Genomic DNA, 25,986 nt, shown 5'->3' with positions numbered 1-25,986 from the left:
TCTCTAGAGGTCCCTTCCAACCCTACAATTCTGTGATTCTGTGATTCTGTGTGTTAAATCCAAGCAATTCTAAATATGCATATTTATAACTGTCAGCTTTACTTATCAGCTCGGTGCTCCGGCACACGGATGTTTGCATTATGTATCTGTGAGCAAAACTTGGCTCGTTGTTTTTTGGCTGAAGCAATGTGCAATTGCAGAAGCAATTCAGTATTAAGTAGCTTGGATCTACACTGAGCTTTTGCAGTAGTGCCTATAACATATATTTATCTTATCACAGGCAGCTCACCCCAGTGAAACGCGTGTTTTTTTATTAACAGATTATTTTACGTGAGTTGTTCCTGGTGTTGTTCAACAGCTACATAGGAAAATGAATCAGTTCCCCTGCTGGAGTTTAACTTCTCATGGACTCTCTGTCAGTTCTCCTTAACAGTCCACAGCAGGAGAGGTAGTTGACATCTTCAGGGCAGATGAAAGAAGTGTGCAGGCAGAAATGGGACTGTCGCTGTTGTAGCCCTCCTGGTAACGTTACTAACTTTGCAAAATAACATGGAGACTCACTTCAGGTCTCAGCTTTTTAGCTGGTACTTTGTGATTCTTGAGGGGAATGTGCACCTTTTCTGAGTAGTAACGGCAGACCTGAACTGCTCTTTCTTTTACTTCTCCTTTATCACAGAATCACAGAATTGTAGGGGTTGGAAGGGACCTCTAGAGATCATCGAGTCCAACCCCCCTGCCAAAGCAGGTTCCCTACACCACGTCACACAGGAAGGCGTCCAGGCGGGTCTTGAATATCTCCAGAGAAGGAGACTCCACCACCTCCCTGGGCAGCCTGTTCCAGTGATATTTTATGCAGATCCTTGTGGCTGTATGGCTGTATGCAGCTAATCAGAATGTGAAAGAGATGGTGAAAGACCATCTTTATCACAGCAGTGACCTAACACCTGTTTAAACCAATTATGAAACTGCTTAAGAAAATGCAAAACTCTGCTGAGTCTATTATTTTATTTCCAGAAATAGGCACCCAGATTGTCAGACCTCAAAGGATTCACCGGCTGAGAAAGAAAAGCCTGCTCTAACTTGTACGGGATGTGTTTGTGCTCTGTATTGGCGTGTTTCTTTGCTGGTTCTAGGAGGCAAAGGGCAGTGCTATTTGGATGCGAACCTGTGAATCCAGGTCAAGGCAGGATTTGCATTCATTGCTCATGGCTTGTTGGCACTGGTCAGGAAAGAGAAAAAAGCTAGAGTCTGTCTGCAAAGCAGGACAGAAGAGAGAGAGTTACTATTGCTGGAGGAGGCTGGCTAGTCCAGACATGCAAGATGCAGGCACTGTGCCTCGCCTCCTTCTCTGACCTTCCATACTGGGAATAAAGAAAGCTTGAAAGGTCTGAAGTTTTCCCATGGCGTAGATTCAGAGATTCTCCATTAGGGGCTGAACTAAGGCTGCTTAAAAGTAGGTCCTTGAGTCACTACCTTTCCTTTCACCAAGCAGAAATATGCATCAGTTTTGACTACGAGTGTCCTTGGAAGAAACATCCTTTTTCTGTAGCACAGAACTGTTCCTAAGTGGCAGGTCTTCCTGCAATAGATGAACACTACCTTTGCAGACAGTTTTGGTTTTGATGAGCCAGTTTCTATACCACAGAAAGCAACCTGCGGGATGCTGTGTGCATTTCAAAGCAGAACTGTAACTGCTTTCTTCAGTCCAGGTGTTCAGCGTTTCAGATAGAAATTCCTATAACCATTTCTGTTGCCATTTACTTTGGATATTTTTTGAAGCTTATCTTCGTGCTGAACGGATTGCTTAAAAACAGCAGCACTTTCCTTGTTGTATTACATTCATCCGTGTCACTTTATCTCTGACATTTCCACCTGAATCCTCCTTGCTGCTTGTCATATTTGTTCTGTGATGTAGTATGGAATCATTATCAGATATTCCAACAGAAACAAAATAACAGCAAATGAACCTTTTTTCTTTTTCCTCTGCTCAGTGTCAAGAAGTCTCTGCAGTGAGGTGGTTTTGCTCTGTCCAGAAAAGCAATATGTAAAGACAAAGAGATTTTGGAAAGGGTCCAGAGGAGGGCCACGAAGATGATCAGGGGGCTGGAGCACCTCCCCTATGAGGACAGGCTGAGGGAGTTGGGCTTGTTCAGCCTGGAGAAGAGAAGGTTGCGGGGTGACCTCATTGCAGCCTTTCAATACCTGAAGGGAACCTATACCCAGGAGGGGAGTAAACTCTTCGAAAGGGCTGATAATAGCAGGACACGGGGAAATGGTTTTAAGTTGAAAGAGGGAAGATTTAGGTTGGATGTTAGGGGGAAGTTCTTTACTAGGAGAGTGGTTAGGCCCTGGAACAGGCTGCCCAGGGAGGTTGTGGATGCCCCGTCCTTGGAGGTGTTCAAGGCCAGGTTGGACAGGGCCCTGGGCAACCTGATCTAGTAAAGGTGTATGTTTGGTGGCCCTGCCAGGCAGGGGGGTTGGAAATACATGATCCTTGAGGTCCCTTCCAACCCAGGTCATTCTGTGATTCTGTGATTCAGTATTTTCCTGATCGCCCTGAAGTGTGCTTTGTTCCTTGACACAAAGCTGAGATCTCTCTGCCTGTGATTCTTGACTGAGAGCTGACAGGCAGTTCGTGCCCAATATTAAACCTGGACAGCGCCGTGCTGTTCCTAGCCCTGAAGAGCAAATAATTAACAGGGTTTTTGTACAAAAGTACTGTAAATAGTTTAGCTAAACAGCAGCTTGTGTGTGTTACAGTTTGGACCTCTGACTACTGGGAACTGCAGTGTTCCTGACCCTGTGCACCTGTGATGTCCTCATCAGAGGTTTCCTTCTTCACTTGTTGCCTACCATGGTAAAGGGAACCAGCCAAAGAGCCGTCACATTTCTTACCTCAGAATCAGGAAGAAAAACCTTTCTTAGAGCAGAGATGGAGTGTGGGAGCTCCCCATGCCTGTGCCAGAAGGGCTGGGCTTGTGGCTGTGCTCTGGGCTCACAGAGGGCTCTTGGGGTCACCCAGCAGCAATATCCATGATCACCCTCACACAGTCTGTCCTCACTGCAAGGGTAAGGCAACAGGGAGGGACTAAACACTCTCATGTTTGTCTACCCAGTAATGGCAATCAGTCCTGAGGGAGTCAGGGAGAAGAAAAGTACCCCATAGGTGATGGAGAAAGCAGTGAGCCTGCTCTGCAGGCTGAGCTTTGTCTGGAACACCAGGAAAGCTGTTAGAGCTCTTCACAGAGGTCTGGATGTGTGAGGGGCCTGGGTGCTGGGCTGAGACCAGATGGTATTATGCTTTCTTACAGTTGGGAATTGCTGGAAATGCCATTTTCTGCCAGTATAAGACAGGCAGAAACAATAGTTAAGAGAAAGTGAGCTTGGATTTGCCTCACATATGTAGGCTGTCCTAACAGAGGCAATGCATTTGTATTGTATATATGGTGTTTATAATGCAAACACCAGACACTGTTTGTCTTTCTCTTGAAGTGAAGGTGATTATGCTGAATAGAAATGGAACGGGATGAAATAAACTCCTATACAAAGGCCAAGCAGTTTGACTTGAGACTAAACACTGGCTGTAGGACCAGAAATACAGGCTTAAATCCAGGTTACCTTCTCTCTCTCTCTCTTTTCTTCATTCTTCACAACTATGATGTGCTTTGTGTTATTTACATTGTGCCAGGTGACTCATCTAAATGAAATCTCTCTCTGACGCCATCAAACATGACCACAAAAATGATGAGGCAGTTGCTGGAAGGGAACTAATAGTAATTCTGAAGTATGGACTTTACAGTCTGAGGCAGATTCATAGCATGTGAATAGCTGGGTGGCATTGAAAACATATACTTACATTCCTGATCTGTTTAAGAAAAAATTTAATTGCAGGTTTAGCAGGGCACTACGCTTGCCTGAGACAAGCTAAATAGCAGCTTACTTAAAAACAAAACAAAATGGTCAGTCTTCCCATTTACTTAATCAGAAGTTCGAGGATTCTCCAGTCAAAAGAAGTGAAAATCCTGGTTGGAAAGCAGCGCTGCCTGACAATTTCTGCCCTGCCCCTGGATGAATGTTACTGCAGATCTGGACTTGAATTAGCCTATACAGATTGTGATTGTTCTTTGCACTTAAACTCTGACCCCAAAGGTGTGTCTTTTCCGGGGGTTATACGATCAGCTTAGTAGTTTCTAGGCCCTTGAAAACAAATTCCTGCAGTATAAATACAGATAACAGGAATTATTGTACTGAAATCAACACTGCTAAAAGCAGAGTACCAAGTCCACACAGTTTGCTGTTGTGAAGAAGCCGTGGAATCAGAAAATGAGCCTGCGTTCCTGAGCCCCGTTACCGAAGAGATTCTCCTCTGACTTCTGCTGGTTGAGAGCAAACAAACTGTTTTTAAATATTTAGAGAAGATTGAAGCTGCTACCTGAAAAACTGGAGCCAAAGTCTGAACTGATTTGAAATGAGGTCGTCAACTCTTAAGCAATTTTATTCATGGCAGGTACGGATTTGATTCTTTGAGTTTCAGAGTTCTGTAAGGCTTTGTTTTATTTCTCGTGGTGTAAGAAATGCTATTACATACAATCACACTTCCTTGTCTGCTGAGGGATATATATACCGTTCAGGCTACAGAAACACTTGGGGATCTGCTGGCTGCCAGCTTGCTTTCAACATTGTACCCAAGGAGGCATCCATCTGGTTTCATTGCTCAAAACTGGGAGCAAATGCTGGTAAAGAGGGAAAACAGACCAGTTTATTCCCACTTAAGTGATATAAAGGTCTTTTGTGTTTGTTTTTTTTTTCTCTCCTGTAGTAAGTATGGCAGTTAGTTTAGAAAACTCAGGGACATGGTTAGTATCAGGAATGTGAGCAAGCTTCCAGCGGTTGCTTAGTATGACCGAACTGTTGTTTGTGATGTTACAATGAGCTTTGCAGTAACTTATTTTCTTCTTCTTTCCCTTCAAGCTCCAATCTATGCTGTCAAAACCAAAGTTATTCTAGTCCTGCTTGGATAGGGCAAATTTTCAATGATTTTAGCTGGCTGTATCATGAAGACAGTTTGAAAAGAGCCCTAAGTACAGTCAGATGTGAAATTGATTTGTTTTCAGCCTGACGTCACTGTATGGGTGTGTTTTATTGTGGTGGATTGGAATGATATCCCTTGAGGAAAACAGAAAAACTAAAAACTTTACATTTAAGTGGTTTTCGTAGTGATATCCATAGTGTGTAAAAGCTAAAGTCCACCCCTGTGCTGACGATGGGAAGGTGTTCAAACCGGTTCCTCTCGTCTGTTGGGCAGATTAAGGCAATGTGACTCCCTTGCCTCCAGGCCACTGATTCTTTCTTTGAACCCAAGCTTCTCATCTTGCTGGCATTGTTAAGAATACTTTAAGATGCTTTCCTACTTCAAGGAGCCAGAGGGATTAGGCACAGGACAAATCGACTTATAAAGCTGAGGATGAATGTACACAGGAAGAAGCATTTGCATGAAGACCAGTAGTTTTTATGTGTTTAACACATTCTCTGATAGTAGCAGGTCATATAAAGAGGGAAGTTTATGTTTTTATGAACTCTTGAAGCTTTAAGTCAAAGGGATTTCGTTTTCTTTGAATGCTTTGATTTTTCTATCATGTAAACAAAAGCATCTCTCCCAGCACTGGTAAAGAGCTGTGAAAACAGCAGAGGTATTTTGTACCTGCCATCTAAATCCCACGCTACCACACCTGAGTGATGCTTCCTGGTAAAGCTGCCCAGCTGTGCAAAACCCAGCCTGGAAGCAGGGCGTGCTGCTGTTGGAAGGTGAGACAGGCAACAGTGTCTTTCCACCCTCCCTCCTGGCCACTGAGAGAATTGTGGAGGGGTTGGGATCCAGCAGGACCTCTGTTAAGGTAAACTGGAATATTTGCTTGTTTGTTTTACAAGATCCTTGGATGTTTCTGCTTTGGGAATGGTATTGTTTATCCAAGAACTGGTGCAGGTAACTCAGCTGCACAGATTTTATTCTCCACTGCTCTTTATCTCTGCTTGAGTCCTCGGCTTAATAGATATTTGACATCCTATTACATTAGACTTGTTGAGATACATCTTATATCCTTTTCACATGAAGAATGATAGAATTTTGTTTTTTTTCACCCATCAAAATAGTTCTTCACAATGTGGGTAGATACCTTGTAAGCTAAAGGTTTTCAAAACACTATCTTCAGTCTCTACTTCTGTGTCAGCATTCAGCACTGTGCTGAAGCCAAAGGAATTTTGGGGACACTCAGTAAGAACTTGTTTGTGCTGCTTCTAGAAACAAGCAGATTTTTACTTCAGAATTGCTCAGAATCTGGGGGAGAAAGGTGTGGGTGAGAGGAACTGGGGAGAAGGATTAATTTCTATTCCTTCAACCAAAGCTGAGCTTTGATGGGGTGGACCTGAAAGGAGGAGAAAAAAAACACCAAATAACACTGTGCTTTTACAGTGTGCTTCACTGCATGATATTTTATCTGTACCAGTTACTTGTAGAAACAAGCCAGGAAGAGTTTGGGATATTTTGAATAATAAAGATACTATCAAAGGTGCATGAACAAAGTACTTCCTTACAGCTGCCCCAAAACTGGAATTTCTGTTCCCTAAGACATTCTAGAACTTGAAATTTCCATTGTGTAGCATTATTACTCAGAGCTGAATGTCTGAGCATCTTTGATTCGGGGTCAGAGAATTGATTTGTTTTAGAAAGAAGAAAAATAGGTTTTCAACTTCCATTTTTATCTGTAGTATGGAGACATAGCTCTAGTATGCAAAGACAAAGTTATGAATCACATAAATCCAACAATTTGACTTTCTATTTCTTGTTTCCAAACCAGTTCAGGTCAGTAATCATGGCAGAGAGGTGAGGGATGTGAGGGATATGGCCTCAAGTTACGCCAGGGCAAGTTTGGGTTGGATATTAGGAAGAACTTCTTTACAGAGAGGGTAGTTAGATACTGGAATAGGCTCCCCAGGCAGGGTGGTTGAGTCGCCATCCCATTTGGATGTGGTGCTCAGGGATATGATTTAGTGTAGTGTTTTTAGACTTAGGGTACTGGTTAGGCTGCGGTTGGACTTGATGATCTTCAAGGTCTTTTCCAATCTGGGTAATTCTATGATTCTATGATAGAATTCTGTGTGAAGGTAAAAGTGGAAAGAATCTGACCTTCTCCAGCGCTATGTGTGTACCCTCAGGTTTCCTGAGATGTTGGCCCTGTCTGCTAATCTCTGCACAAGAGTAAATTTGATGATGTTTTCCAATCTGAGGACTTCTGATTAAATGTAAATGAATTATTATAAGTCTTGCCTCTGCAGTGAGATCACTGCTTACTCAGGGAGGGTGTGAATCGATGATAGATTGACGATAGTGTTTAAATTCCCTTCATGGCCATTCTTTAGGCAGCTGTTTAGTGGTTAAGCTTGGTGATGGCAAAGAGGTACAGTTTAAAAAGTGAAAGTATTGCACTCAGTCTTCTTTTCCTTTCTGAAATGAAGGACTGTTCTAAATGAATGAAAGACCTTCAGTCTAGGGATCTTACTGAACAACATAATCACGAGCATGGTTAAAATGTGAGCGGGGACCATATCTTCCCCTAGAAATCCCTGGAGAAAGGAAGGAGAAAAGCAACATTGCTCTTTGTAGGAGCTGTGGGTATGCCTGACTGAGTTAATTATGCACCGGCTTGCTGCGCACAGGTCATGTTTGAGTAGCTTGTGAAAGGCTGAGCTGGCCACAATGCCGTGTGCAAAGATTAGCGGCACTGAATGCAGTTTGGTAAGCACAAGGGATGCCAATTGGTGGGAAGCATTGAAACTGGCAGCGAGAGGAGGTAGCCGAGTGCAGCGAGCAGTGTACACAAAGATCACAGGTTACATCTGGGATTTCGTTATGCATGCCTAATGAGCACACTGATGAGAACTCCCCAGGCCGTTGTAAAAGTAGCTGAAAAAAGAGCTGCTGATAAGGCACTGAATAGCTTCACTCCTAAAGCTTTCCTTTGGCGTGGGGATATTTAAAGCCAGCAAAGATAATGGAGAGAAAATTGGACAATAAAACGCGAAGGGAGCTGTCCTGCCTCGCTACTTTAAACAACAAAAACATAACGCTGGTGTCCATTCGAAAGCGGCAGGCAGCTCACGATGTGCCTGAACTACTGATTATTGAAGGGTCCAAAGCAGGGTCTCCGCTAGAAGCAAGCAGTAACTTGCAGAAAGAAGAGAAAGTTTTGCAGCGTAACTCCATGGGAATGCCAGAAGGCAACGCAACTGGAAGGCAGGTTGGTGAGCTGTGTTGTGTGTTGGGAGGGAAATGGAGAATTTAAAGCTAAATGTGCTGGACGTGGATTGTATATTGATGTGTTAAACCTTCTGTATATGAATCGCTTCAGTCCTCAGCATGACTCCATGTCCTCTAACAAGCATTACACTGCCAAGGCCTCTTTGAGGTCTCTGAAATTCAAAAGCAAATGGCAATGAGGTATGTTATATCATTAGCTAATGAGCATTTTCTTTCGGCTCCACCTCTAATAGTATAGGGTGGTGGTTTTTAGTAAGGAAACAAACAAGTGCTTCTCCTTCTCAACTGCGATTGCTTGAATAGTTTGTTATGTGCTTGTGCTGGGTCATTCTCTGGAATCGCAGAAATTGCAGAAACATTAAGACATCATAATTTTAAGTAAGTCATTTATTTATAACTACCAGGTGGATGTTAACAAAACTTCATGGCAATATATCTGTGGCAATGTTTTGTTTAGTTTTTAATTCAGAGTTGCAGTTTTAGAGGTTGATCTTTCTAGGTATCTTCTCCATGAACATCAATGCTGATAAAGACATTACGAAGTTTATTGTTAAAAAAAAAAAAAAAAGATTTTGCTTTTTAAAAGGTAACATTACAAGTAACAATAATTTGGATTAGTTGTATGTTTAAGGGTAACAAAATCTAAGAACAAGTATTGTGTTTTTGGAAGCAGCGTATACTTAGAATGGCTTAAATAGAGTCAGACTGGAAAGAAACGACAACAAAGACAGACTGGCTGTACCTGAAGGCATTGTCTGTCTCTAGTGCTAACAAGGTGAATGGTCAAGCTGTGCTGAGATTTGTTAAAAAGGATGGGAACTGAATTTCTGCCTCCTGCCACCCAGAGATGATGCTTCTGTAGGCATGAAACTATAGACTCTGGACCTTTGATGTTCCTGAGGCTGTTTTGCCCTCATTTTGTTGTTCACTGGCAGTCTCTAACAAACTGGGAAAACATCTGAAGTATTTAAAAAGCGTGTGGCTTTCCAATAGTGTGCTACTGCCTGCCTGAATCCAATGCTGTGAATCAGCAGGTTGTGAAAGAGGAGAGTGGGAAAGGTGAAAAAACAGCGCAGATAAGGCCGCATTTCCTTGGCAGCTGTGTGCTTCAAGTTAAGAGGGCAAGAGCTGATTTCAGCCTGAGGATGCGTGGGGAGAAGAGCCGCTCAAAACCTTCAGATACGCCAGGTGAGAGGCTGAGATCTGGTGTTTGTGGGCAAGCAGACAGGGAGAGGCAGAAAGGAATTTGCTGAAAAGGCCAAGCCCCATGTCCCTGCCTGCTGACTGCCTGGTGTTGTGAGGAGAAACTTAGCTCTTTAATTTCAGGATATGAAAATTGGTGTCCCAGGCACAAGAGGGGCAACTGAGACAAGGATTTGTGTGGCATAAGATGGTACAGACTGGATGTGAGGAATAAGGAGCAGTGTGGCCACAATACGGAGATGGATGTTGGGGTAGGAGGGCAGCTCCAGCCCTGGGAAGGAACCATAGGGGGGGGATCTTGGTTTGGACGATGCTCAGGGAGTTAAAAGGTTGGTTGTTCTATTCCTTCAGACCCCCAGTTTTAGTTAAATGATGAACAAAATATTTTCACCTATTCTTCAAAAAGTTGGAACAGCTCTCTATGCAAAGTGTCAAGTGATGCTCAAGTTTTGGTGTTTCCCTGACTAACAGTGCATTGAGACACTGGAATCAGTAGTTGCTTGTATGTTTTTCAAAAGACTGGATGGCAGAAAATACCCCTCAGTCTTTTGGTAAATTGAATTTGAATTGCTTTTATGTCACTAGCTGCCTAGAAAAATGGAAGTGGTTAGTGAACGTGGGGCAGAGAACAAAGCAATGAAGGACACAAAACCTGTGATATTGTCTGTTTTCTGTCTACAAGTTGCTTCCAGAAGCACAGTGGACAGGAGCAGGTGAGGAGATGCTTGTGTCACTCTGCTCTCATGCTGTTTCATCAGAAAATGCAAAACACTAATGCCTTTGTCATCTGAGCCAAAGTAAATGCACACAGTGAACTGTAGCGCGTTAGACCTTCTGCTTTGCTGGGTATTTGTGAAGATAAATGTTTCCCACCACAACCAAGGTCTCTTCTAGGCTCTGAGATAGGATATCTCGGAGAGATAGGTATGAGAAGACAAAGAACAATACTGAAATAAGCTTCTCAGGGCAGACATTAAAATAAATGAGTGTTTAAACACCATTTAAATATGGTGTACGAGAGACGGTTTCCTTTAAAAATGGGCCTTTTCCCATATGTTGGGCCATGTGTAGACCAGGAGCTGGACTCGATGATCCTTATGTGTCCCTTCCAACTTGGGACATTCTATAATTCTATGATTCTATTATATTATTACCTTAAACTGGGAAGGCACGAAGAAGAGTTGTATTAAGTTTTGTGGGGAAGTATTGGTGGTAGGTGATGGTTGGGCTAGAAGACCTTGGAGGTATTTCCCAACCTTGGTAGGTCTATGATTTATGTTGAGAATTTCATTATCTTTTGGGAAGGAAGCGCAAAGAGAGGGCAATGTATTCTAGACACTGCTTGGTGTGGAAGAGTAAGGGGGATAAAGGAGATATAGGGGCTAATATCCGTGTAACTCTTCCCCAGCATCCGTGCAGCAGTCACAGGCAGGGAGGGGGCAGGCTGCAGAGTGTAGGCTTGCCCCATGATAGCGAGGGGCTGCACTGTAATGCTGCATAGCTGAAGGTATTTGCTGCAGCTCTGGGCTTGTCTGAGCACCTGCGGCATTGTGGTGGTTGTGCCGTGCATACAGTGAGCCCAGGTACTGCTGCATGGTTTTGCAGCAGAGTGTTGGTTGTTAGTGGACTGGTGGCATTAAACCAGGAGTCCTAATGGACACCAAGCTGAATGTGAGCCAGCAGCGTGCTCTTGTTGCTAATGGTATTTTTGGCTGCATTAGGCAAAGAACTGCCAGCAGGTTAACAGAGGTGATCCTTTTCTGCTCAGCTCTGGTGAGGCCCCACCTGAAGTAATGGGTCCAGTTCTCTCCAGTTCTTCGCTAGGAGAGTGGTTAGGCCCTGGAACAGGCTGCCCAGGGAGGTTGTGGATGCCCCGTCCTTGGAGGTGTTCAAGGCCAGGTTGGACGGGGCCCTGGGCAATCTGATGTAGTAAATGTGTATGTTTGGTGGCCCTGCCAGGCAGGGGGGTTGGAACTACATGATCCTTGAGGTCCCTTCCAACCTGAGTCATTCTGTGATTCTGTGATTCTGGGCCCTCTTGTACTGCCTGCCTTCACCATGCTGTGGTTCTGTAAATCAAGCTTGCACCACTTTTGGGAGTCAAGCCTGAAGACAAAATTGCTTTCAGTTTTTATTTACAGTCCTCCATAATTGTCCATGGCAAGGACCTGGGGAACTGATTTTCAGTACAGAAGGTGGTGGGCACTTCAGGAAGCCCATTTCTGCCTTCAGCTTAAGGTGAGATTCAGAGGAACATTGCATGTAAGAGAAGTGATGGCTCCTGTCTGTTTATGAGCAGTTGCTTTTTGCAGGAAGTAAGTGCCTGCCGTTCTAATAAATACAGCACGGAGAAGACAAATTTTTTGCGTTCATTTTTTTTTTCCATTTTGGTCGTGACCCAGACATCATTATTCACAAGCTGTCTAAGCATGAAACAAAATCAAGTTAATGGGTTTGGAATACTGCATCAAATGAACTGGGTGCAGTCTAGTGTTAATAAGCAGCCTAAGTAATTCTCACTGTGCTGTACCAAGGAGGCAGTTTTCTTCTCTTTAGCAGAAATGAGATTAATATTGTTGAGCCTGATCTGGTGACTCCTCCTCCTGTCCCTTCACTGCTGTAATCCCCAGCATCAGGTGCTACAGTAAGGGATAGAGGGCCTATGGCTTCCCAGGCAAGTTAATAGATTTGTCATAGCAGCTTCCATCTAGATTTTTAGAAAAAAAAGTTACTTTAAGTAACATTAATGAAACCTGATGTTTTTTCCTTGAAACCCATCAATGTTGAGCTTGTCCCTCCCCTCCTGTGCCTTCCTCATGACTTGATGTCAGCAATGTCCTTTGATGGCAGAGTTATGCTCTGATTACCTCATCTGTGAGAGATGTTGCCTTTGTAATTTTCATTAATGTTTCATTTTTCAGTTGAATTGAGTGTACTGAACCGTAGAATTGCTGTATTGCAGACCATGATCTGACTGATGGATTGTCTACTTTGGGCTAATCTACTTCAGTATTAGCTATCACATCCTCAGAATTGGGATTCGATCAAACCCATGAGTTCTTGTAGCTCAGTATCAGGTGCCACTTTATTAGGACATCTCAAAAAGACAATCCAAACCCTTGTGCACATGTGTATAGCTCTGCAGGTAGCATGCAGCTGGTCCTGCCTGGTTTCAGGGTCTCGGGGAATTACTGAATCTGTTTTCTCTGGGCCTTTTATTTTGTTTTCATAGTGAGTGGGGCAAACTGAGCTACCTGCTCATGTTTGTGGAGGGATGTTCAGTGTGGTCCCTCCCATGAGTCTCTGTGCAGGTGGCAGTCTGCTAGGAAGAGCAGAGCTCAGGCTGCATGGTGAGAGTGCTTCAGTTATAGATAAACTGTGTTGGGACTGCTGAGAACATTTTGCTACCAGCTAACTGGTAATGTATTCCAAGTGTAAATCAACGTTGTGAAACATTTCAATGGAATATTGCTGCTTATAGCAATAAGGAGGCACACGTTTTATTTTTCTTTTGCTCTTCAGGTTTTGTCCAACGCTGACTCTCCTCCGAGCTGTGCGCTGGAATCTGAAATGAAACAGAACTTTGCTTTTGACAACATGGGCTACGAGGAGAACTGTGAAGCCATGCCCTCATCGTCTTCCCAGGAGCGCACTGTGGTGGTCAATGTTGTAGGAATGACTTGCCAATCTTGTGTGCAGTCGGTAGAAGGACGAATTTCCAAAGTTAAGGGTGTTGTGAGTATTAAAGTCTCCCTTGAACTGAATAATGCTCTAGTAAAATATCTACAGTCAGAAATAAGCCCTGAACAGATTTGCCAAGAAATAGAGGATATGGGCTTTGATGCTAACATAGCAGAAGAGAGGTTGACACCAGTGTCTGTAAATTTGCCGTGCTCGAGAGAGGCAGTAATAAAGCTTCGGATAGAAGGCATGACGTGCCAGTCCTGCGTCACCAGCATTGAAGGAAAGATTAAGAAGCTTCACGGTGTGGCAAAAATCAAGGTGTCACTCAGTAACCAGGAAGCAGTTATTGCTTACCATCCGTATATCATTCAGCCTGAGGAACTTAGGAGCCATATCAGTAACCTGGGGTACGACTGCACCATTAAGAGTAAATCGGCACCTTTGAAGCTTGGTGTGCTTGATGTCAGGAGCCTGCAGAGTGCAGACCCCAAAGAGACACCTGCATCTCTCGAGGGTGAGGGTTTGCATCCATTGGTTGCCAACAAGAGCAGCACAGCTACAGTGACTGTACATATAGAAGGCATGCACTGCAAATCTTGTGTCAGAAACATTGAAGGAAATATATCCTCTCTTCCAGGCATACAAAGTATTGAAGTCTCCTTGGAGCATAAATGGGCTGTCGTGCAATATAGCCCAAATTTAATAACCTTGCCTGCTTTGCAGCAAGCTATTGAATCCCTTCCACCTGGAAACTTTAAAGTTTACCTCCCTAATAGTTCAGAAGCAAATAATCAAGCATCTTCGTCTCCTGCTTTGGTATGTGATCTCTTCAGAGAGCCACTGAAAGACACAGTGTGCACAGCTGTTATTAGGATTGATGGCATGACCTGCAATTCCTGTGTACAGTCCATAGAAGGAACAATATCTCAGAGACAAGGCGTGCAGCATGTAGCAGTTTCTTTAGCTGACAAGACTGGGACCATACATTATGATCCAGCTAACACAAATGGAGAGGAACTGAGAGCTGCCATAGAAGAAATGGGGTTTGATGCATCTTTGCTGACAGGTAACACTGTTTTGTCTTCTGTGGGTAGCATGTCAAAAGGCTTGGAAGTTGGTACAGTGTCTTTTAAGTGGCAGATGCCCTTACCACCACAGTAGGTTTCCTCCTATGGGCTCCTCCAGCCTCTTACAGGATGCTGTGAGATCTGTCAAATTGACTGTTTTAATTTAAATTCCATAATACTAAAACATACAAACTTAAGCATGTTTCATTTAAAACTAATTTTTTTTCCTGGCTAAAGTCCCTTCTTAGTGTCTGAATCTTTTGTTCTTTATTTCTTGAGAATTTTTGCTAGGGACCTAAGCCTTGCTGTCAACAAGGTGAATGCCAAGACACGCGCGGTCTTTGGCAGCCAACGCTACTTTTACATGTTAAGCTGCAGCACAGTTTGTGGAATTTGTACACGTGCTCAGTGTTGAAGGAGTTGCTATGGTGCATAATCTCCTCTCAAGCAAATTTCAAAAGCAGCAGTATTTATTTGCTCCAGGTCAGAACAAATTTCCTTTAAGATACGGATGTGGTATACCTGGAATGCACTGGTTTAAACCCCAAATACCCGATTGGTTTTTCTCACAGACTTAGAGGTCTGAGTGCTGCAAATCTTTCCACTACTCATTTTACAGTACTTGCATAACGACTGTGCCATAAAGAGAAACCTGTTGAGAAGCTTTTCCTTTCCCTTTTAGGGACCAGGCGCTATGAGCTGTATAGAAGGTAACAAAGACAAGATGAATATGAGGCTGACCTGTACTCTGTGCTGGATAAAGACCCTCTAGATGCCAGTGTATCTTTATTGAGCAGAGGTAGCTGTCAGATTAAGGCAGCTGTCTGATCTAGACACAGATTGGAGGGAGTCACTTGCCATCTGAAAGTGGCAATGAGATATGTAGTTAGGTGGTGATATAAGTAGTGCAGGTGAGCGTGTGTTGTTATTTGCATAGTAACAATCTGTAATTTTCTTCCACCAAGAAACCAAGATTACCATATCATCTTTCAAACAAATAAAAGACTTTGCGTGATCAGTGTAACCTGCTTGTAGTTTTGCATCATCGTATTGCCCTGTAAGTAGTAATTGTTCAGTTTATTGTGCATTTATTCAAGATACTGGTGCAGGAGATCACAAGCAGTGGCCTGATGCCAGCAATGCTGCAGCACAGCCTCGAGCTCCAGAGCCTCCTCGCCAGAGCTGTGTCTCCGATGCACTTCCAGACAGCCCGCACCTTGATGAGCCAAACCAGCCCAGTGGAGCAACAGCCAAGAAGTGCTTTTTACAAATCACTGGCATGACCTGTGCATCGTGTGTGTCTACCATTGAAAGAAATCTGCAGAAAGAAGACGGTAATAAATTCAACATTCCAATAATGAGTTCTGAGGGACTGCTGGTTGGAAAAGGTGTTCTGTATTTGTCAGTGGAAGGGGCCATGGTAGAATATCTTGAGGTTAAATAGACTTAAACTTCTTTTTAGGGCTAATATAACTACATCACTGTTTGTGTAGTGAGTCTACACGATGGACGTAATTGTTTTGTAATAGTAAGTGCTTGGAATATGATCAACATTTCAAATTAGAATGAGAGGTAATGGCCTTAAATTGCACCAGGAGAGATTCAGGTTAGATATCAGGAAAAATGTTGTCAGAAAGAGCAGTGAGGCCCTGGCAGAGGCTGCCCAGGGAGGTGGTAGAGTCACCATCCCTGGACATATTCAAGAACTGTATGAATGTGGCACTGAGGGACATGGTTAGTGGGTATGGTGGGGATGGTTTGATGGTTGAACTAGATTATCTTAATGGTCTACTCCAACCTTAATTATTCCCTGTCTCAAATATATAATAATAAGGCTCAGGACAAGAACAGAAAAGTTGTTCTTATTTTGTTCTCAGGGCCTTGTGTCTTTACAGAGCAATCCATCACTTTCAAAGCTGTTGAGAGCTCTGATAATTGTGGTATGAAGCTTATTCTCCAGCATATGTTTGCACAAGCATGTATAAATAAATGTGTGGCTCCAATCCCTGGGTAATTATATTAGTTTAGGCACAGCAAGTCCTGCCAGGTTAGAAGTCTGCAGACTGGCCATATAGAGCATGAGCAGTCAAGCATCAACACTGCTTTAAAGCACATCAGCTCATCTTAAGTGGGTTTTGCTTATTGATTCCTGTGTCTGCGGTCTCCCAATGCATGGTCTCCATGTGCTGATACAAGTCAATTGATTCGATTGTCAATTTATATTAAAAAAAAATAATAATAAAAAAGAAAGCCCAGTGTCCTGTGGGATTTAGTTAGAGCTTGGCAAACTTAAGAAAGCCAGGGTAGAGCTTGGAGTTAGAAGTGCAGAAATTGCTCATGAACTTCCTTTCTGTCTCTGACCATAGCCTCCATGTTGCAGCTTCTCTTGTTGCTATAGGTGTATAGGTGTATAGGTATAGGAACTTTGGTATGGCTGCATCTCAGTAAAAACTTTGCTGCTCTGACCAGGGAACAACACTAGGAGGAGGCAGAAAAGAGATCACTAGACATAAAATGGCACTAAACTGCTACAGTTTCCACTGAAAATCACATGTGATATTTTATTTTTCTTCCTCACAAACTAAACTGCATTATCTAACATTCTTTATTATTGCTGCTGCAGGTATTGTTTCAGTGTTGGTAGCACTGATGGCAGGTAAAGCAGAGATAAAATACAAGCCAGAGTTCATACAGCCTCTTGAAATAGCACAGTTGATTCAGAATTTGGGTTTTGAAGCCACTGTCATAGAAGATCATTCAGAAACAGAAGGAAATGTGGAGCTTCTTGTAAGTAACGTGTATTTCAAATTGCGTGTTGGTTTTGGATATGGTGGGCTCAGAAGAAGCATTTTCTTGCAAGAGCTTTTGTTTAAGGAGACATGGCCTCAACAGATCAGTTCTGTCTGGTGACACTCATTTTGCTTAATTGCTAGAAAGAGAAAATCATTTTCTCTTAGAAGAACCTGACAAAAGCACTGAAACAAAAAGCAATAGTTATGTGTATGGAATAGACTTCTGTTAGCACGGGGAAATGAAATGGGAAATGATACATCATTGAGCATCTGATGAGAAGGTTATGGGCTTTGTATAGAGGTCTGAGAACACTGGGTGAAATTATTAAATAGTTCATAGCAGGACAGATTCTTTGAAAGTCTGTTTTTCTTCTCTTATGTTTATATACAGTAAGACAGAACACAACAGCCTGCACTTATGCAAACAGATCAGAAAGTGGGAATGTGCCATGCTGAAGCCACCAGGAGATTTGAGTTAGGATGATGATGTTGAACATGCTCACATGTGTATTGACTTTGGCAGTGTTAATAGAGCTGCTGATAGAACTATACAAACTACTCTTGCAGTAAATGCAACGTGCTAGTGCTGCTGTACAAATAAGCTGCAGTGAATAGAACTGTTTGTTGCAGAATTTTACAAGCAGATAGTTATATTTGTTTCCTGTAAGACAACTCTATAAACTTCCTGCTCAGGCCTTGGGTCAGTGCCTGCAGAGTTTGAACAGTCTCTGGTATGTTTGTAACAATACCTCAAATTCTTTAACAAATATTGGGTGAACATTTGGTTCATTAAAAGTGATGACAACAACAAAAAACTTCCTTAAACACTGAAACCTGCATTGTGAGTGCAAAAGCTAAAATGACTGACGTACTTGTCCTTCTTAGCACCATTGGTGAAAAGAGATTGCTAACTGTACCTAAAACTGTGTTTATTTCAGATTACAGGGATGACTTGTGCTTCCTGTGTTCACAACATTGAATCCAAACTTATGAGGATGAATGGCATATTCTACGCCTCAGTTGCACTTGCTACTTGCAAAGCTCACATCCAGTTTGATCCTGAAATTACAGGACCTCGAGATATTATAAAAATAATCGAGGTAGGTTTTAGAACATTTTTTTTTAATAAAGAACAAGAAGGAGGTGTCCCTGCCTTTAGCAGGAGGGTTGGAACTAGGTGATTCTAAGGGTCCCTTCCAACCCAAACCACTCTATGATTCGTCTATGAAATTAAGAAGAAAGTAAAGCATCTGATGTTTGGATAGGGAAGAGTCCTTTGACTATTTTGCTCAGCACTGCGAAGCTGATGTGGCAGCAGTGATCAACATATAAGCAGTAGACTGTTCAGGCTGCTGGAGCAATTCTTTGAGGTATATCTTGCCACAGCAACATCTCATAATGCAGCTATTAAGATTAATTTCTGGGGGGAGGAGTGTTTGGGCTGCAGTAGGTCACAAAAGGGTCAGTCATAACTGGATTCTTACAAATATATATATATATACATATATATATATATGTATATAGCTTTTCCCTGCAGTCAGCTTCATAAGTTTAAACTGGTTCTGGTAACCTCAATTTTCAACTCCAGATGCATCTACTCAACTGTGGTGTTAAGGAGATGCTAGCAATGTTTACTAGCCCAGTAGCTTGTATGCATTTTTACCCTCCTTTGTGATGTTTTCTATTTGTCATACTTATTCCATTGGGGATTAAAGGGTGTAAAATTGCTGTGAGGAAGAGGGCAGCAGCATACTAGCTGTCAGTGGGAGCTGCCTTTGCCTAGGAAGCCAGAACATTTACTGAATTATGACTGTATTGGTGTATAGATAACACGAGTACTTTACAGTCCACATTGTGAGTACTATCTGATATATCTTCCTGCTGAGGATCTGAAAATAAATAAGATGGCATTTATTAAATATGGAGCAGTGTCCTTTTCTGACATTTCTTCTAAAACAAGTGTCACTTAAGTATGTTACAAGTAATATAGTTAGTCTAATCAGAAGTAACTCATCTTCCCTCCTCTTTTAATAAAAAGGAAATTGGCTTTCATGCTTCTGTGTCTAGAAGAGTTCCAAATACGCATAACTTGGATCATAAAAGGGAGATACAGCAGTAAGTACTTCTCTTCCTCTCTCACTAATGAATGTATGTAGATCATCTCTTTTAACGCATGCCCCCTCACTTTCCCCAGTTAATTTAGCTTCTTCTTGTGTAAAACATATTTCATTTTATGATTTGCTATTTGGTTCAAATACTTTTACTGCTTTTGTTAGTTTGGGTTTTTAACTCATAAATGACTATACATTTAAATATGCAGGAGACAGTAAAACTGTCCTGATGTTTTGGTTATTTCCCAGTTATCCTGAAGATGTGTGTTAGAATAGCACTAATATCCCTAGCTCTGTATTGTCAGCACGGTGTTTGGCCTGGGTACTGCAGGATGTGCCATGACTGGGAATTTACAGCTTCTACTTTTCAGGTGGAGGAAGTCTTTCTTGTGCAGCCTTGTGTTTGGTATTCCTGTCTTAATCCTAATGATTTATATGCTAATACCTGGCGGCGAACACCACGGGGCTATGGTGCTGGAGCAGAATCTCATTCCTGGATTATCTATTTTAAATCTTCTCTTCTTTGTCCTGTGCACTTTTGTTCAGGTATGTTCAGAGTGTTTCTAGGAGGTTTGCTTTTTGTTCGTCTCCTATTTATGTAGTCTGATCTGATAAATATAGGAGACCTGAGGAAAGGTTTAGTGAATTATACCTACCCTCTTGTCTGTGATACCTCCATAGAATGAAATGACACTTCTTTGCAAAATATCAGTTCTTAATTGCTCACTGCACTTACTCCTGCCACTGTTGTGCTAGTAGCATTTCCAATAATGAAAGGTAATATTAAAACAAATAAATACTTGATCTGGTGCAAACTGGTTAGATAACTATAGGTAAATCCCTTCAACTTCCTTGCTTTGTTTACTTTGCATTTCTAGGAAAAGGACAGGATCTGCCAGGATTTAGCTGGCAGTTGTATAGAGAGCAAGTTAGAGCAAGTGAGAAGATAACATGGGATTCAACCTCCAATAGACCTCCCCACTAAAGTGATATTGAAATAAATCTCAGATGGGACAACCATCCCTTCTGTTATCTACTGCATGTTCTATTGGTGATATTATATATCCCTTGCTTTCACTGCTCTGATTATAATACGTGCCTGTCTACTCTTACACCAACAGTTTCTCGGTGGATGGTATTTTTATGTACAAGCTTACAAGTCACTGAAGCACAAGGCAGCCAACATGGACGTGCTTATCGTACTGGCCACAACGATTGCTTATGTGTATTCATGTGTGATCCTGTTGGTGGCAATAATTGAAAAGGCAGAGAAAAGCCCTGTCACTTTCTTTGACACTCCTCCAATGTTGTTTGTATTCATTGCCCTTGGGAGATGGCTTGAACATATAGCAAAGGTAACTCATCTTCATGTGAAATATCTTGTATTTGTAATGAGAATGGAATAAAACTGTTCATACCAATTCAAGTCAAATGTTTCAGATGTGTGAAGTAGCCTACACTATGGTCATTTAGAGTTCATGGGTCGCATTAAGCAGACATCAGCATTTATGTGTCTCAGTATATCTCAAACATCTCTTTCTATTTTTCAGAGTAAAACCTCAGAAGCTCTTGCTAAACTTATATCTCTCCAAGCCACGGAAGCCACTGTGGTGACTCTAGGACCTGACCACTCTATCATCAGGTATTTTCATTTCATGAAGCAAAACACTCAGCCTACTTGGATGCACAGCCTGGCCTTGAAGCAGTTACAGTAAAACTGTTATTATGACTTTGAAGTCCATGACATAAATGGTCTGTCTGTTCTACTTTCATCTTTTGCAGAGAGGAGCAGGTACCTGTTGAACTGGTTCAAAGGGGTGATATTGTAAAGGTTGTTCCAGGTGGGAAGTTCCCAGTGGATGGGAAGGTCATTGAAGGCAATTCTATGGCAGATGAGTCTCTCATTACTGGTAACTTCGCTTACACTTGCACAAATACATGAAACCTTCTATAACTTTTTCTCACGTGGAAAGAGAACAGAACAAAGCAAAATGTGATGTTTTGAATAACCTCTCATCTTAAAGAACTCTTTTCCTGGCCTTTGTGAGCTTGAATCCAAATCCCGTGTCTGCATATACCCTAAAAAACTGAAGACTCTCAGCTCAATTTGGTCTCTTTTACTAACGTAGTGATGGGATGTGCACTAGGGTTGTTATTTGAGAGGTATGGTGGGAGTTTCTGATGGAATATATTTCTAGAGAAGGTATATTTTCAGTAGAGACTTCTAAAGGAAATATTGCTGAGATGTTGAAGTCATATGCATAGATATTAGACAAGGCTTCCAACAGGGGCAGCCAAGGAAGCAAGGAGAGCAAAAGAAAGCCTCATGACTTGGTGCTCATTAAGAGTCATAGAACTTCTTCAGTTTCTGAGATTTTCATTTCATTTTGTAAACATAATGATTTATTTGTTTGTGTAATTCTTATAAATAAGTTGAAGGATCTAAAAACTTGACATTGTGATCAGCTTGCCTGGTTTGGTCATGTGTTTACTTTGCCTGGGGACACCCTTAATTTTAGGAGAGTCAATTGTTATCACTAACCTTGAGACCAGAAAATAGTGGTTTTGTAGAGATTCTTGAAGCAACAGTGTGAGGAAACTTCTACTTTTTCCTTTGTTATTTATCTAACAAAAGGCCAGGACAAGTTGCAGCTCAGATATGCGGAGTAAAATGGCAAAGAGGGATTTCCATAATGCAAATGTTAGGGCTCTTTTGTTCCGGAGTGCAGATTATGATTTCCTCCCACCTCCAGCCTCTGTGGCTCATGGTGAATACCACACCAGGCAGCGTAGTGTTTTTTCCAAGCAGCAGTCTGTATTTGTTAAAGGACTGATCAACTTAATTGTGTTCTTAGATTAGATTGATTACTGTCTAGTTAGTCAAAGAAAGCCTTGCCCAACATCCTTCAGCAGTGAAGTAATGGGAAATTGTCAACCACCAGACCAGGCTGCCCAGAGCCACATCCAGCCTGGCCTTTAATGCCTTCAGGGATGGGGCATCCACAACCTCCTTGGGCAACCTGTTCCAGTGCGTCACCACACTGTATGTGAAAAACTTCCTCCTAATATCTAACCTAAACTTCCCATCTTAGTTTTAAACTATTCCCCCCTTGTCCAATCACTATCAACCCATGTGAACAGTGGTTATCCCTCCTTTCAAACACTGAAAGGCCACAATGAGGTTTCTCCAGAACTTTCTCTTCTCCAAGCTGAACAAGCCCAGTTCCTTCAACCTTTCTTCATAGGAGAGGTGCTCCAGCCCTCTGAAATTTTTCTGCTAAGACTTTTGCTGCAAAAAATAGACCTAGAAAAAGGATTACAGAAGTACGGCACCACTTATACATGCCTTCAGAAGACACATACACAAGATGTAATTTCACACCATTATTGCTTAGCGTGCTGATTGTGCTAGATACAGTGAGCTGTTTGCTAATGTACTGTGTTTGCTGTCATTAGGAGTATTTGCACTGATCTCATGCATTCATTTTTTGGTGTTTCTTTCCAGGGGAAGCTATGCCTGTTACTAAAAAGCCTGGAAGCACAGTGATTGCTGGCTCTATAAATGCACATGGCTCAGTTCTTGTTAATGCAACTCATGTTGGTAATGATACCACCCTAGCACAGATCGTGAAATTGGTGGAAGAAGCTCAAATGTCAAAGGTAAAAGTAAGAGGAAAGAAAACCTTATTCATTGATTTTGATTAAATAAGAAAAATGATTCTGTATTTTGATATATTTATGCAACCAGTGAACTGTGTTTTTTTCCACACTTCAGAAAATAATTATTTTCATTATTTCTGCATATTCGTGTGTTTTGATCATCAACATGCAAATATCTGTTTTTGTTTTTATAGGCACCAATCCAGCAACTGGCAGATAAGTTTAGTGGATATTTTGTTCCATTTATCATCATAATTTCTACAGTGACTTTGGTAGCATGGATCACAATCGGCTTTATAAATTTTGATATTATTCAGAAGTATTTTCCTGTAAGTAATTTGATGAAGAGCTGGATTTTCCTGTTAAGACGTCTCCCACTGTAGGGTTTGGTGTTGTACAAAAGTGTTTGCCAGGTCACAGTGTGGTACTTTTCAACACAAAGGGGATGATTACACTAATTAAAATATATTTGCTGGTGTAAATATACTTTTGCATTAGCCCTCATTGCTGGATGGGGTTCTTACAAACTGAAATGATAATTCTTCTGAATTCAGCATGACTTGTAGCTGCACTGCAAGGAGCTGAACCATTCCTATCATACTTCAAATTCTTTTAACATCCTGTTCCTTGGCTGATAGTGGGTTTGACTTTAGAAGGAAAATGAGTTTCTCTTATCTTTAGGATGTGTATTTGCTGTGCTCAGCAACTGTGGGTATCTGTGCACCTGGAAATAGAATTATTCTTTATTAGATGAGGAAGCCAGTGCAGGGAATTTACATTGTCATCTGAGAGCAGAGTCATTCTGTCACACCATTAGTGTGAGGGTAATTCTGATGTATCCTCCATGAATGATGAGTGCGCTTGGATGTTGTACAAAAACTGTTTTAGTTCATGATATGAACAGAGATTCAAGAATGCTTACTTGCTGCTTTCCTGAAGTACAGGTCCCTGTGGAGCAGAACTCTGCGTCTTCAGTCTTATAAAAATCCTTTTGTCCATGATGATGGTGACAGTGTTTGCACTCTGAAGGCAGAATTTGCTCTCAAATCAGTACTCCTAAGTTGGTGTCTCTGTGGGAACATGGTTCTGGCCTGAACATAAGGCAGTTATTGCAGCCTCTCCATGCTGCTAAGCTGTGTTTAAATGAATTTTATCATAGAGTGGCCTGGGTTGAAAAGGACTACATCTAGTCTGAACCTCCCTGCTATGTGCAGGGTCGCCAACCACCAGACCAGGCTGCCCAGAGCCACATCCAGCCTGGCCTTGAATGCCTCCAGGATGGGGCATCCACAGGCTCCTTGGGCAACCTGTGCCAGTGCGTCACCACCCTGAGTGAAAAAATTTCCTCCTAATATCTAACCTAAACCTCCCCTGTCTCAGTTTAAGACCATTCCCCCTTTTCCTATCACTGTATACCCCTGTAAACAGTTATTCTCCCTTCTGTTTATATGCTTTGTCCAAGTATTGGAAGGCCACAATAAGGGCTCTCCAGAACTTTCTCTTCTCCAAGCTAAACAAGCCCAGTTCTCTCAACCTTTCTTCACAGGATATGTTCTCCAGCCCTCTGATCATCTTTGTGTCCTTCCTCTGGACTCATTCTAAGAGCTCCATGTCTTTCTTGGGCTGGGGTCCCCAGCCCTGGATGCAGTACTCCAGATGGGCCCTCACAAGAGCTGAGTAGAGGGGGACAGTCACCTCCCTCTCCCTGCTGGCCACTCATTTTTTTAATACAGCCCAGAACACAGTTGGCCTTCTGGGCAGCAAACACACACTGCTTGCTCATGTTCAGCTTCTCATCCACCAGGACCCCCACGTCCTTCTCCACAGGGCTGCTCTCAGGGAGATCTTCCCCCAGTTTGTATAAACACCTGGGATTGCCTAGGCCTAAGTGCAACATCTTGTACTTTATTATTTATTATGTTTCATTTGCATTTTAGGTAGGGTGTATTTCTTAAATAGGTGAAGGTGTCTAACTGAAATTCCTGAAGCATATGTGTTTGAGTGGCAAGAAAGCCACAAGACACTGCCATAAACAATTCATAACATTGGCCTTCCTCTACCATTACACTAGCAATAATAAATTGCTTTCCTATACTTGAGGTTTTCTGGTAAATGTATTTTTTGAGATGACTATGAGTGATTGTGCATGTGTTATCGTCTATCAGCAAATATCTTTTTTTCCTCCCCCTTCTCCCTCTTCTTGCAGAATCAGAACAAGCACCTTTCAAAAGCTGAACTAATACTGAGGTTTGCGTTTCAAACCTCAATCACTGTGCTGAGCATTGCATGCCCCTGTTCTTTAGGCTTGGCTACCCCAACAGCTGTGATGGTGGGCACAGGAGTTGCTGCACAGAATGGTATTCTCATCAAAGGTGGAAAACCCCTGGAAATGGCACACAAGGTTAGTAGTTCATTCTATACCTTTGTAGCTTTCCCAGCTGTTGCCACATCAAATATAATGTCTCAGGAAATCCCTCTGATAAAGAGAAAGACTGCAGACTTTTTTTTTTTTCCTGTTGGCAACTGTTCATAATGGCAAGGAAGATGACTTTGACCTTCTTTCTCCACAGTCCAAAGTAGGCTGCAAAGTGTTGAGAGCCAGCAGTTTCTGCAATCTGTTGCCTTTGAGGCTGTTAATGTTCTGCATGACCTTGTAATGTCTCTGGCATTCATGCTCTCCCAGGAAGCCTGATAACCCAACATTTTTCTTCTTTTTTTGAGTGCTGCTGTGAAATATATGTTGTTCCCAATCAGTGGTTTGAAATGTAGGATGCAGGAGAAAAATGGTATGGTTTGAATTTGTTTTAGTCCAGGGAGGGGAAGGTAGGTGGGTGGCAGAAAAAGCCCTTCAAAGGTGGAAAACAGATGATAAGAAGAAAAGGTGAAAGAAAGACCTGGCATGCCCACAGCCTCTGAAAAGAAGATGAGTTTACACCATGCTGTGGGAGACTGGGTTAGACATAAGCAGAATAAGGAGGAGTAAAAATGATAATTAGAATAAATTAACCAGTCTGACAGTAATTCTCATTCATTCAAACGTGCTTACACTCACACAAAGCAGAGTGCAAGTGCTGTGATGTTGGGATCCTGATATGAGTGCAGCATGATATTGTATCTTTGGCTGTATGAGGAATGAATAAAAAAGAATAAGGAGA

General features: G+C 42.2%; 1 protein-coding gene across 8 annotated transcripts in view; it reads left to right on the top strand.

Moving 5' to 3' along the window:
* Window positions 1-25,986, top strand: part of ATP7B (ATPase copper transporting beta) — a 45,646-nt gene that overhangs the window by 2,179 nt on the left and 17,481 nt on the right. For 3 of the 8 annotated variants that reach the window (XM_032442105.1, XM_015851865.2, XM_015851866.2), the window contains exons 1-13: window positions 7,815-8,294; window positions 13,040-14,267; window positions 15,366-15,602; window positions 16,892-17,055; window positions 17,999-18,160; window positions 19,099-19,175; window positions 19,543-19,717; window positions 20,293-20,526; window positions 20,722-20,813; window positions 20,954-21,081; window positions 22,677-22,831; window positions 23,026-23,160; window positions 25,038-25,232. In XM_032442105.1, the coding sequence (XP_032297996.1) occupies window positions 8,049-8,294; window positions 13,040-14,267; window positions 15,366-15,602; window positions 16,892-17,055; window positions 17,999-18,160; window positions 19,099-19,175; window positions 19,543-19,717; window positions 20,293-20,526; window positions 20,722-20,813; window positions 20,954-21,081; window positions 22,677-22,831; window positions 23,026-23,160; window positions 25,038-25,232 (3,228 nt within the window). In that variant the 5' untranslated portion in view covers window positions 7,815-8,048. Of the gene's footprint in view, window positions 1-3,319; window positions 4,508-7,812; window positions 8,295-9,343; window positions 9,503-13,039; window positions 14,268-15,365; window positions 15,603-16,891; window positions 17,056-17,998; window positions 18,161-19,098; window positions 19,176-19,542; window positions 19,718-20,292; window positions 20,527-20,721; window positions 20,814-20,953; window positions 21,082-22,676; window positions 22,832-23,025; window positions 23,161-25,037; window positions 25,233-25,986 lie in introns of those variants that run through there. The other 5 variants (XM_015851867.2, XM_015851870.2, XM_015851868.2 and 2 more) reach the window with 4 other exon arrangements.

Source organism: Coturnix japonica, chromosome 1 (assembly GCF_001577835.2).
Source record: "Coturnix japonica isolate 7356 chromosome 1, Coturnix japonica 2.1, whole genome shotgun sequence".
Lineage (NCBI taxonomy): Eukaryota > Metazoa > Chordata > Aves > Galliformes > Phasianidae > Coturnix > Coturnix japonica.
The sequence above is the reverse complement of the archived record's forward strand: the minus strand, read 5'-3'. Positions and strand labels throughout refer to the sequence as shown.